The 13,414-nt window shown below is 35.7% G+C and overlaps 1 protein-coding gene across 2 annotated transcripts in view; it reads left to right on the top strand.

Annotated features, from left to right (window-relative positions):
- TTC17 (tetratricopeptide repeat domain 17) overlaps positions 1–13,414 on the top strand; it is a 117,755-nt gene that overhangs the window by 12,490 nt on the left and 91,851 nt on the right. For both annotated transcript variants that reach the window (XM_004763212.3, XM_004763211.3), the window contains exons 2-3: positions 8,204–8,293; positions 13,202–13,371. In XM_004763212.3, coding sequence (XP_004763269.1) covers positions 8,204–8,293; positions 13,202–13,371 — 260 coding nt within the window. The remainder of the gene's footprint in view (positions 1–8,203; positions 8,294–13,201; positions 13,372–13,414) is intronic.

The following is a 13,414-nucleotide window of genomic DNA, read 5'->3' as shown; positions in this document are numbered from 1 at the left end:
AGGACCCTGAGACCATGACCCGAGCCGAAGGCAGCGGCTCAATCCAATGAGCCACCCAGGCGCCCCCTGATAGCACTTTTTAAAAGAAATTGATCATTTGTTGTTCATGTTGAAATGGTTATTAACTTGCTTTCTGTTAGGACATGGGGATTGTGTGATATGAATGTTCTCATAAAATTGGCTGCAACAGGGACGCCTGGGTGGGTCAGTTGGTTTAGTGTCCTTGATTTTGGCTCAGGTAATGATCTCAGGGTGGTGAGATTGAGCCTCATGTTAGGCTCCATGCTCAGTGTGGAATCTGGTTGAGATTCCCTCTCTTCTCTCTCCCACTTGTGCTCATTCGCTTGCTCTCTCTCTCTCCCTCCTTCCCTCTAAATAAATAAATAGTGTTTAAAAAATTGGCTGCAACACTGTACATGGTCCAACCTAGATTATAGCTATATAATATACTTCAAATACCTAGGCTGTTTTAAGTGCACTTAAGCATTTATGACTTTGTCTTCCAAGAACTGTGAAAATGAGAAGGTAAAATCTGAGGGTAAAACTTCAGAAAGTAGAGATATAAGGCTGTAAAAATTCATGTGCTGGTCAAGATTCAGTATTTTTGTTTCTTTAAAGTTTACATTAGTTTCGATAACCTGATTTCTGATGCAAAATTGAGGCGTGTTCTAAATTTTATTTATTAAAATTCCGTATTGTACAAGTACGTAATGGCGAAAAAAAAAGTCATCTTTAACAAAAATATTTCCCAATCCTGACAGTTCATAATGATAGTGTTTTATTGATCTGATAGTATACCTAGTAAAATATCTGCTCCTGTATTAAAGTTTTGAAAATCATAGCCAGGAACCCATGTAAGTCCCTCTCCAGAGGCGAGGCTAGACTGGTATTGTGTTTGTGAGCTTGTGCTTCTCTAAACCTGGAGGAGGGTTGCAGGTCTGTGATGGTTAGACTTGGATCCTGAAGAAAAAAATTGCCTGACAAGTCAGGCAACAGACTTTTGTCTCCCTCATTCCATCCCTCTAAACTCATCTTGCTTGCCCCTGTAGTCACCTGACAGGGGTCATAAAGGTGAGGGTTCTTCCGGGCAGTCATTTGAAAATGGTAGTGAACTAGATTTGAAATAAGGATAAAAGTCTGAGGAGAGTAATGTAAGGAACAAGGAAATACAAAAGATGTTAACTTTTTGAAGTGTTTTGGTTGGCTCCACGTATGCAAGAGAAACTTTTTCTCTATGAATGTAAAAGGAAAAGCTACAAGACTGTTCCTCAGAACTAAGCTTATGTGTCACTACAGCTGTTTTCTCTTTAAAATACATGTTGCATAGCACTCTAAAATTTCATTTTAACAAGATGCGTAGATATCAGTTAAAAAAGGAAGAAATAGGTGTTCGTTTTAGAAAAAGTCAGAAACAAGAAGATAATCATCTAGAGTCCCACCATCTAGAAAACAGCAGTTGTAAAATTGTGATGTAAACTATCAGATGGATTTAAAGTGAGGCAATGAGGAAGCTTTTTTTTTTTGTAAGTACACAAAAGAAGAAATACGTGTGGCCACCAAAGAGATTAAAATGTATTCACCCTTTCCCTGTGTTCTTCAGAGTGTGTAGAACCTCAATGACTGTTGTTAGCAAATTTAAGTTGATTCAGGTATTCTGGAGAAAAGCTGGCAAAAAATAGAAATTTAAAAGTGCAGTCCTTTTAACCTAGCAATTCTATTTTTAGGAAGAAAATAATTAGGCAGCAATCAAAAAAATTGATAAGTACTCATCTCAATATTGTTAAAAAGGGAGAATAACTCAAATTTTAATTAGTAGGAAGCTGGATAAATTAATATAATATTAACTAAATAGGATGATGTAGATCTGTATTCCTGAGGAAGAAATCTGATAAACTTTAGGATAGAGTGAAGAAGGGAAGGATACAATATAGTAAATATGAACTAGTTTTTATAAAAATATTCATCTACATAGCCATATGTGTGTGTGCACACACACGCACATGCATGCAGACACAGGCACACAAGCCTGAAAAGTGATCCTAACATAGTTACCTGACAGCATGTATCTTGAAAGGTGACCTTTTAAGTAATTTTAATTTTCTTCTTTATATTATCCATAATGTGTTTGTTTTTACAGTAACACATATTTAGCTATGATCAGAAGAGATTTTTTTTTTTTTTAATTGAATTTTGTTAGAATTAAGTGGCATAAGGACTGGGAGACTAATTTTGCCCATGATACCATGAGCGGCCTAATTGCTCAGAAATAAATAGCCACTGCTAATTGGAACCTTAGTTTAATTTGACAAATTGACAGTTTGAAAAGAAGCTTTTAGCTGCAACTTTGGAGAGTCCCCACCTAGAGTGAGTACAAATTTATCCAGGCTAATTGGAAGAATGATCGTTTCATTCATTTGAACACTGGATTACTTCAGTGGTGCATGAGGCTTGTAAAAATGTGATGCGTTTATGGTAGTGTTAAGTGTTTTATGAGGGTAAGATATGAAGAGTCTAAGGAACTTCGGAAGTCATCGTGCTGGGTCCCCCCAAGTTTATAGATGAGGAAATGGAAGCCCGTGCAGGGAAGGTGATTTGCTTTAGGTCATACAGCTAGTCATAGGCCTGGCAGGGACTTATTTTGTCATGATTCCTGGAGGCCTAACCACTTTACCTCCTTTACAGATGGTCAGTCATCACTGAATAATAATGCTGACAGAGATGGATTCTCTAACAGAAGGGGCATCAGATAACTTCATCAAGTAATGAACAGTGTATTAGGTGTCTGACATATACCTGAAAGCCTATGAAGTACTGAAAGTAGAAAGGGGAATTAAAAAAAAATTTTTTTTGGAGAGACAGACATATAATAATTAAACAACGTAATAAACACTATTAGAGCAGCATGTAGGTACGTCTGGATGGCTCAGTGGGTTAAGCCCCTGCCTTCGGCTCAGGTCATGATCTCAAGGTCCTGGGATCAGAGCCTGCATTGGGCTCTCTGCTCGGTGGGGAGCCTGCTTCCCCCCCTCTCTCTGCCTACTTGTGATCTCTCTCTATATATCAAATAAATAAATAAAATCTTAAAAAAAAAAAAAAGCAGCATGTAAAGAGTACCATGGGAGCTCGAGAGAAGGATGGGTTCACAAAAGAAATGTCATTTGAGACCAGTCATTTGGCCTTCACCAAAAGCATAAGGATAGAAGTATGTTCCAAGTAGGAGACTTAGCATGTGCAAAGGGACAGGAAGTCTGAAAAGAGCCACAAGAGTAAAAGGATACCCTAGACAGAGGGCCTAAGAAAAGTCAGCACATGTTTAGAAAGAGCAGCAAGACTTCTGTATTGAAAATTTTTATTGGAATCTTTGAACAAATTCTAAGTACTGCAGTTTGATCCAGGACTAAAACAGTATAACCATGATAGGTTTGTTCTCTTTCTTCATTTCTGTTTCTTTAACCCCATTCTTAGGCGCCTGTGACTACAAGATGACTAGTCCCCATAACTCAAACAAAAGTTCTAGATTACAGTCTCTTTAGTACCAACTGACTACTTGGGTGATGTCCTTTCTCAGAGATCATCACCATGACCAAGGGGAAGGAATCCACTGATTTGGGCTTCCCATGTGGGGAAGGATGCTTCCAGCCAAGCAAAGCAGGTGTTTTTGCCACAAGAAGGGAACTGCAGATACTAGAGAGCAAACACTATAAATACCCACTAAGTGGGATCACTTAAGGTAGAGGTAGAATCTTCAAAGCAATGAAGATTTTATATTTTCCATCATACTATCTCAATAAATCTAAAATTCTGAATAAAAGATTTAAAATATTTCATTTCTAGTTTCTAATTAAGGGGAATTTTTTAAAAATGTGTACAGCATGATACAAGACTACAGTAATGCTACTCTCACGTACTCATTTGAATACCATCAAGAAGTAAGAGGTAAGAATATTTAGCATATGTGAAGAATTAAGTTGCACATGAGAGCTGGAGTTAATATTATAATGGAAATGGTCAATTTCCTGTCATAAAGGACCATTGGAAAGTGATAGACTCACTCATGCTCTTGTAGAACTCAAAAATGTTTAAATACATAGACTGGTTATTTTAAGTTTAAATTGTTCACCCTTTATTTGATTTGGCAGTGAAGTAATTATCCTTATACAGTGACATTTCCCTCTGTTACCATGTGAAGTTGCTGAATTCACAGAAGTAGGGCTCCCCAGAAGAGAAATGTAGGTATTAACAATAGAGACAGCAGCAAATTTTGAAATATATGAAAACGAACTTGATATGAGTAAAATATTTACCGCTGTTATATATAATTGGACACATGTACTTAAATAATGTATTCAAAGGAGAATGAAATTGAATTGAGAACTCTTAGAGAAGGAATCATTCTATACAATACATATAATATAGCTAATTTCCAAATATTTGGTCAGTTTTTCCCTGTAGTATAAGCTTTGCTTTAAAATATATTTCATATTTTTGGGGCGCCTGGGTGGCTCACTGTTAAGCGTCTGCCTTCAGCTCAGGTCGTGGTCCCAGGATCAAGCCCCACATCGGGCTCCCTGCTCTACTGGAAAGCCTGTTTCTCCCTCTTCCCCTGCTTGTGATCCCTCTCTTGCTGTCTCTCTCTATATCAAATAAATAAATAAAAATCTTTAAAATATATTTTATATTTTTTCACCATCTTAAGTAGGACAAATTGAAAATTATTCCTTTTATTTTATGATTCAGGTCATTACAAGCATCATTTATTATGCTGTGAAGTAACACAAGTTTGTAGGGGTGCTTGTCTCTTGTGAAAAAGCCCTAAGGTATTTTGAGGTCTTATGTATGCATCATGTCCTTTTTAACCTACCTCTCTAATTCCTGTCACTTTTTGTTCCTGGGCTGATAGCAGCCTCTTCTAAATGCTAAAGATTTTGAAGGCTTTCACGTTGTATATAAAATTGGAGTACATAGGCTTCAAATATTGACATAGTGGGCCTGGTTTGTAGAGGCTTAATAAACCTTTATTGATTGAATGGATGTTGTAGTCTTTACAGGCATTACTCTCTTTTGTAACTTAAGGAGGGGAGGAATTCAAAAGGAGAGAAATTCAAGTCAATTGGCATTTGCCAAAGATAATTATAAAGTCTTAAATTTTAAGAACTTGAGGTTACCTCAAATATATATGTCAGGCTATAAATCTGCAACCAACCGTTATCTGGCATAGATCCATGCTATTTGCTGCCATGTCAAAAAGAGAAGCACAGCTGTCAGTGAGCTCACTTCGTTCCTTCGGCTAATAATTTTATCTTTATACCTCGTCTAGCTCTTGTATATTTGTTGAACATAAAGCTTTAAGGGAATAAAAAGTACTTTCTCACAACTAAATGTTGTTCAATCCCATGCTATTCAAATATGGTAAAGCCCTGATTAGCTAGTATCCTTTTTTGTTTGTTTGTTTGTTTTTGTTTGTTTGTTTGTTTTTAATTTTTTATTTTTTATAAAGCTAGTATCCTTTTAATCTAAAACTAAGAATGTGCTTTCAGTATTTCTTCAGTGTAAATCTTCATTTATCGCATTGTTTCATTCCTCTTGCAATTCTCCAAATATCAGGTAAATGGATTGCTTAGGTATTTTGGAATTGGAATGTCATACTCCAACATTCCTTCCCCACCTCCTATGTTATTTTTTTATAAAATCCTCATTTAAAAATCCTTATGGAGTCATGTACTAAATAGCTACCTCTTGAAGTTCTGGACAGAGTAGCAAAGTAAGCAGACTTTCTTTGGCCTTCTTATGAAAAATTCTTTAGCACCCTGACCACTGGCTGTAGCTTTTACATTTTCTTCTATAAAAATTATGGAAAAAAAATACTGTGGTGTGCTGTAATTTATTACACTGTAAAAAAAAGATCAGTGGGCTTTGGAGTTGAATTTGTTCAGATTCAATTCATTATAGTAGCTTTCCCTCCCTACGTGCATTTGACTGTTGGGCATATGTTCAAGTACTATGAAAAGACAAGTGAAATTCTCTGTTCTGTATTGAGATAAACATAGCATTTTGCTTGTAGGCTTTTGCTAGCTTTGATTTTTTGATAGACGAGATTTACAGCTCAGGTTGTCAAGTGTTATAGGCCTTGCTATATATTGTATTTTTAGTGCCTTTTAAATTCAGAGTCCAATTTTGGTATAGATTCCAATATAGTGGAAAGGCCAGGGGGAGCAATGAAGGGATCTCATCTTAAATGCAAGACCATGGGCTATGATAATGATCACAATGATACAATAATATTTATGTAGTCCAGATCATTACGATGGAAGTATGGAAGTTACTCTGGACTAGCATCTCTTTTTCCTCTGGTGTCTCTGAGATGGTAGGATAAGCAAAGGCAGATGAATTTTATCTGTAGTCACCTAACATTGTGCAATATAATGCATATTATCAAAGCAGTCATTCAACTTTATTTCATGTTGTTATTATTCCCACTTTTTAAAATCTTTTTTTTAATAGACTCTTGTATCACCAACATCTATGCAAGCCTATCTTCTGCACTTAAAAAGCTAGCTGTAGGGTCACCTGTGTGGCTCAGTCAGTTTAGCCAGGTCATGATCTCAGGCTTCTGAGATTGAGCCCTGGGTCAGGCTCTGTGATTAGCACAGAATCTGCTGGAGATTCTCTCTCTCCCTCTGCCCCTCCCCCCCGCCCCCCCCCCCGCCAACTCGCTCACCTGTACGTGCTCTTGCTCTCAAATAAATAAAATCTTTTTTTTTTTAAAGCTACCTCTAAATTCGATTAGTTGAGTTGATACCAGTTTCTTAGAGGTTACAAAAAGATACTTTTTCCTCAAAGTTGAGCTTCCTGAAGGACTGATATATAATTTGACAGCTCCAATTTAGCATCATGGGGTAGCACGAACTTTAGCTCATCCCTTGGGTACCAAGGCCACTGTCAGATTTTTCTGGTATTCAAACATCATGTGTGTGTGTGTGCACATGTGTTTTTTTAAATTATTATAAATGTATTATGTCTTCATTATATAAGTTTAAAAATAACACAAGTATATAGACATGAGTGTACCTCTCTTCTTGATCCCACTTCCCTAAAGGAGCCACTGCAAAGCTACTTAGTTTTGTACATATAGAGACATGTATACATCTTTAAGTATATATATGTAATTTCTCAAAAATATCATAGTATGCTTATTATTCTTTTAGTTAAATTATGAGTTGTGAATATCCTCCCATGACAGTAGGTCTAGTCTTCTGTATCCCATTTTAGACAGTGGATTTCCCTATTCCCTTATTTTTTTTTGTTTTTAAGTAGGTTCCATGCCCCGTGTAGAGCCCAATGCAGATCTTGAACTCATGACCCTGATATTGTGACTCTGAACTGAGAATAGGAGTCATACACTTAACCAACTGAGCCACCCCAGCCCCCCTCCCTATTCCTTATTGATGGACTTAGGTTGTGTCTAATTTTTTTGCAGTTTAAAGTGTTGTAGTAAGCATCCTTGTGTTTATTTTTGCCTGTTTAAGAATAGTTTCCTAGAGTTAATATTGCCAGATCAGAAGGGATGCACTTTTAACATTTTGATACATGTTGTCAAATGACCCTCCAGACAACAAGAACAAATTTATAAGCCTGCTACTAGTATATGAGGGTTCATTTTTACTACATCTTCAACAACATAGTTACCTATTTATGATCCAGAGAAAACGAGCTGTAAATAATAAATCTCAAGATTATTTTATATTGACTTTGATTTATGGCTTCTACAAATAGCCTTCAAAAATAGGTGCTTTTAGAATTTTCCTTTTATCACTCCAAACCTGTTCAGATATGAAATGTTCTGTCAAGACAATTCCTTTTTTATTATTACAGGTATAAATTATCTTTTTAAGGAATTTACTTTTTTATTTGTTGCCAAATACCTCTCCTCTTGAATATTCCTTATGTGACTGACCCAAGTTAGACTATTCACCTCAAAAGCTTACTCTTTAATGTTCGGATTCAGGGGGCAGCTATTGAACATGTAAATCTCTTTGCTGAAATTTATGTGCGATCACTTTTGAAATACACCTTGAGTTTTACTGAGCACTTAATTCTGGTTGTAATGGTGGTTGCACAGTAATTTAAAGCATTTTAAGGGAAACTTTATGAATTCAAACAAATGTTGAAGTCTGAGCTTTGTTTATTGCTTGCTTGCTTACAGGTGGATTCACCAATGAACTTGAAGCATCCCCATGACTTAGTCATTTTAATGAGACAAGAAACAACAGTTAACTACCTCAAAGAATTGGAGGTGAGGCAGTGGAAATGTGATATGCATTTGAAACTTGTTGAAAGTGTATTATTTCTTAAGCCCAGTTCTTCTCCGTTTCATATATACTTTTAATCACATTTTTTAAAGTAACATCTAATTAGAACGACATTTGAGTGATAGTAGAGAAACAGACTAACCCAAGTTTTGCCCGATTCTTGACTAATATATCATTGACCAGGGATTCCATCTGTAAGTTTTTCTATCAAGTATGAAAAGAAATGATCTCTGTGCATACACTTGAAAGGAGAGTTTGGGTAAAATACAAAAAGAATGATTTCATTACTTATAAAAATGTATTTTTTTATTAATTCCCAAGTAGAGTCTTGTTATTGTGTGTTTTTATGATGAGTTGAAAGCATTAATCACCTTGCACTTTGAAAACTTTGAAATCTATTAGTACTAATAAAGTCTGACCTTTTTGTTTCTATCATTGATTTCCATAAACTGATTTTGCTTTTTAACAAACAATATTTGTTATTTGAAAAAGTAGGAATAAGGCAATAGGTATATTTATACAGCGTTGTGCGTGGAAGCATTATCTGTTTTTATTAAAAACAGTGTTCCAAAAATGCAGTGGTGCAGAAAGTGGTTTTTATTTTCAGATGCATATACACATTGTATATGTTTATTGCCGTTCTCTTGTTAAGAGGCAATAAATGAGACTATATGAAGGGGGAAAATGGCGTTTACCATGTCAATGAAAATGAAAAATGTTGACTCCACCCATTTTTGATTAAGGTAGTAGGGACTGTGGGGTAAAGGTACAGGCTAGAGATATAAATTTGTTGTCATTAAAATACATACTTAAAGCCATGAAACTAAATAAAACCATTTATCTACAAAGTAGTGACAGAGAGATGGAATTTTTAAAGTGCCAGAAGACAGTGGAGGAATAGCCTTACAGTGCTAAGGGAAAATCATTCAAACTAGAATTTTATGTTCTTTTAAGCCATCAATCAAGAGTGAGGGCAAAGCAAAGATGTTTTCTGACAGAGTTTACTTACTGCAGACTCGCTTTTTAAAAAAAGTCAAAGACGTACTTCTACAGGAAGAAAAATAAATCTAGTAGATATGCAAAGGATGTATAATGATGAGTACAAATACTGATGAAGAAGTTGCTATACTTATTTAATTTTTTATTTTTTTGCCCTTTGAAAGGTAAAGCTTGGTAAAAATAATACATAGTTGGGTTGAAGCCTGTTCAGTGATTAGTTAAAGCCTGTTAGACTCTTCTGTCATGTTTAAGAGAAGGTAGAACTAACTGAATAAATTAAAATCCTGTTGGAAAATTTATGGGCAAACATACTAATATCTTTTTTTTTTTAAGATTTTTTATTTATTTATTTGACAGAAATTACAAGTACACTGAGAGGCAGGCAGAGAGAGAGAGAAAGAGAGAGAGAGAAGGAAGCAGGCTCTCTGCTCAGCAGGGAGCCCGATGCGGGACTCGATCCCAGGACCCTGAGATCATGACCTGAGCCGAAGGCAGCGGCTTAACCCACTGAGCCACCCAGGCGCCCCATACTAATATCTTAAAAAGTATTGCTACCTATGGAAATACATTGCATAAATTTGGGGCTCTAGAGACCTGCCTGAGATCTTCCATATTGTCCCACTCTGCTGCAATAAAATCTTTGAAAGATTAAAAAAAAAGAGTATTGCTACCTAACAAGTAGTTTTGCCAAAAGAAATGTGAATCTAATCCACTACCTTATTTTCCAGTGTCATTTTCAGTATAACTGGTTTCCTTTCTCATTCTATGTATTTTATTTTATTTTATGTATTTAAAAGATGACTCTGAGAAAGGGATCTACAGCTTTCATCAAACTACCAAAGAAGTCTGTGACACAAAAGAGTTAAGAACCCCTGGATCCTGCTGTCAATGTTCAGGAAATACAGAGGACAAAGAAAGGGACATGTTAAATGAACCAGGGAGATGCAGTCAGCAAAATCCTGTAGAGTGGCAGACTCTGCAGAACAAATGACCCAACATGTTTAACAAATAAATTACAAGGATTAAAACTATAGATTACATTTCTGTTATTCTAGTGCTTGCCTTACCTTTTTACTTTGTTGGATTTTTCATCAGTAAATATTTTATTTATGACATTAGGATAGGAAGGATTCCTTAAATGACATAGAAACCACAATTAAGAAAACAACTGCTAGTTTTGACTATCTTAAGAATAAAAGCTTCTCTTCAGTAAGTGACACCATGAACAAAATTAAAACATAAGCTATAAGCTGGGAGAAGATACTTGAAGTACATATGACTGATAAAGACTGAGTTTACAAAATCACTCTTCTAAATTTCTGCAAATCAATTTAAAAAAACTGGAGAAACATAGGCAGATTTGGAAAGTCAAGTTATAAAATACAAACATATGAAAATATGTTCAATCACATTAATGTTTGCATTAGTTAAGATAGGCTCCATTTTGCAGTATATGACAACTTTTGCATTGGCAACAGATAGTCCCAAAAATCTCAGTACTATTTCATGGAGGAAGCTAGAGGTTCAAGGAAGAGTAACCAAACATACGAGCTTGTTTAAAGTTTCTACTTAGAAGTGACGTCATTTCTACTCACATTCCATCATCCAGATCAAGTCACATGGACAAGCCTGCAGTCATAGGGCAATGTATAGTATAGCCTACCTACAGGGAAAGAGTCGGGAGGGAATGAGTAAGTAGAAACAGATCATTTAGTAACATCTCAATAATCTTCATGGGTTAAAACAATGAGGTCATATTAAATGTCACTCTGGTCCAAATGCCAGAACCCAGGCTGACAGCACAGCCGCTGTCTGGCATACTGCCATTCTCAGTACCGGAAGGAAAAGAAAGAACATAGTAGGGGCGTGTGGGTGGCTCAGTGGGTTAAGCCTCTGCCTTTGGCTCAGGTCATGATCTCAGGGTCCTGGGATCGAGCCCTACATCGGGCTCTCTGCTTGGCAGGGAGCCTGATTCCTCTCTCTTTCTCCCTGCCTCTCTGCCTACCCTACTTGTGCTCTCTCTCTCTCTCTCTCTCTCTCTCTGTCAAATAAATAAATCAATAAATAAATCAATCATTTTTTTTAAAAAAAGAACATAGTAAAGCATACACTGGTTCTAAACATGTTTCTCTTCAGAGGATTCCATTGTACATCTCATGTTATATGTGTCAAGGTGAGTCATACTGGCCACATCTGAGTTCAGCAGAACAGTGATGTGTAAGCTCCTTTGTAAGGAGTTGCAGCAGATTCATTAAGAATAATGCAGTCTGCCCCAATAATCATAACATTTAATGCCCATCAAATTGACATAAATTAAAAATGTGATGTTGGTAAGTTTGTGGGGATATGTGTATTATCATTATCTGTTGGTAGAATTCTAGTGGTTATACCAACTTTGAAAGTCAGATAGTATCTAAATCAGAAACGTGGATCCCATATGACCTCTGCGTTCCATATTTTTAACCCCTTCTGGAGGCTTTTATAAGAATATCACAGCATTTCAGTAGCAAAAAGATAAAGAAGCAACCTAAAGGTTTACAGAAAAGTGGATAAAAACATTTTTATACGTTTGTTAAAATGAAAAATTTAGAGCTATACTGATCACTATAGATAAATCCTAAAAACGTAAAGTTAAAAGAGAAGTTGTAGAATGATATGGGATGATCCTGTTAACATAAAGGTTTTAAAGGTGGAAATCAATGCTAGATGTTGATTTGGGACATATATATGGAGATATATGCATAATATTTTAAGAGAATAAGTGTAATATAGTAATATTTTCTAAAGATACAGAAATGATACATCAAACAAATTCAGCATAGTGGTAACTTTGGGAAGGGAGAGAGGGATTTTGAAGGCAGTAAAGAATGGTTTAAACTACCTTATTTTTCTTTTTTAAAAAATCTGAAATGAGTATGGCAAATGTTATCATATGGTAGATGTGGGTGGTGGAAACATAGGTTTTTATGTAATAATTCTGTATGTTTGAAAAAAAAAATGTGAGTAGCAGGAATTCACCTGGAGTACAGGGCATTAGGGGAAATTATTAGGGGAAAAATTCCACATTATCAACATGCTGGATGTCTTGAAGGACTGAAATACGATGTATGGACAATTCAAAGTAGTTTTAATTTCTAAGCCATTTTGTTCCAGGGAAGTTAAATTGATAGATGCAGCTTTATAGGTAGTCAGAGATCCTATTATGAAGGTATTCAACTGCCATTATTATAAATGCCATATAATATTACTTTCTGTATACGGACACCTGTTTAGAGAAGCTTATTTGTATCAGCAAATTAATTCCCCCTTATCCACAGTTTTGTGTTCTGTGGTTTCAGTTACCCATGGGTCAGCCTTGGTCCAGAAGCAGATGATCCTCCTTCTGACCTATCCTCAGAAGGTCAATAATAGTCTAACACTGTGTCACAATGCCTGTGTCATTCACCTTATTTCATCTTATCATGTAGGCGTTTTATTATCTCATATTACCCCAAGAAGGATGAGTACAGTACAATAAGATTCTTTGAGAGAAAGATCACATCACCTAACTTTTATTATAGTACAATGTTGTAATTATTCTATTTTATTATTAGTTATTGTTGTTAATCTCTTTTTGTGCTTAATTTATAAATTAAACTTCATTATAGATATATATGTATAGCAAAAAATACAGTATATATAGGGTTTGTTACTATCTGTGGTTTTGGGTCTCCACTGGGAATCTTAGAATATACCCCTACAGGTAAGTGGGGGGACTTCTGTGTTCAGAATCCTTATCTTTCTTCATAGAGGATTTTTCTGACTTCCAACACATTAAATTCTCCTTTCTCTTACGTGTTGTCTAGACTGAAATATTAGAAAAATCCATTGTGTTCTCATTGTCTTCTCAACAGAAGCAATTAGTTGCTCAAAAAATTCATATAGAAGAGAATGAGGACAGAGATACTGGACTGGAACAGAGACATAATAAAGAGGATCCAGACTGCATCAAAGCCAAGGTGCCGTTAGGGGACCTGGATCTGTATGATGGCACATATATAACTTTGGAAAGCAAAGACATCAGGTAAAGAAATTCTCTTTCCAGAAATAAAATTAATGTTTTCCTG

This window comes from Mustela putorius, unplaced genomic scaffold, assembly GCF_011764305.1.
Source record: "Mustela putorius furo isolate JIRA1106 unplaced genomic scaffold, ASM1176430v1.1 tig00003859_pilon_pilon_pilon, whole genome shotgun sequence".
Lineage (NCBI taxonomy): Eukaryota > Metazoa > Chordata > Mammalia > Carnivora > Mustelidae > Mustela > Mustela putorius.
Note: the sequence above shows the minus strand (reverse complement) of the source record. Positions and strands in the feature narration are given on the sequence as shown.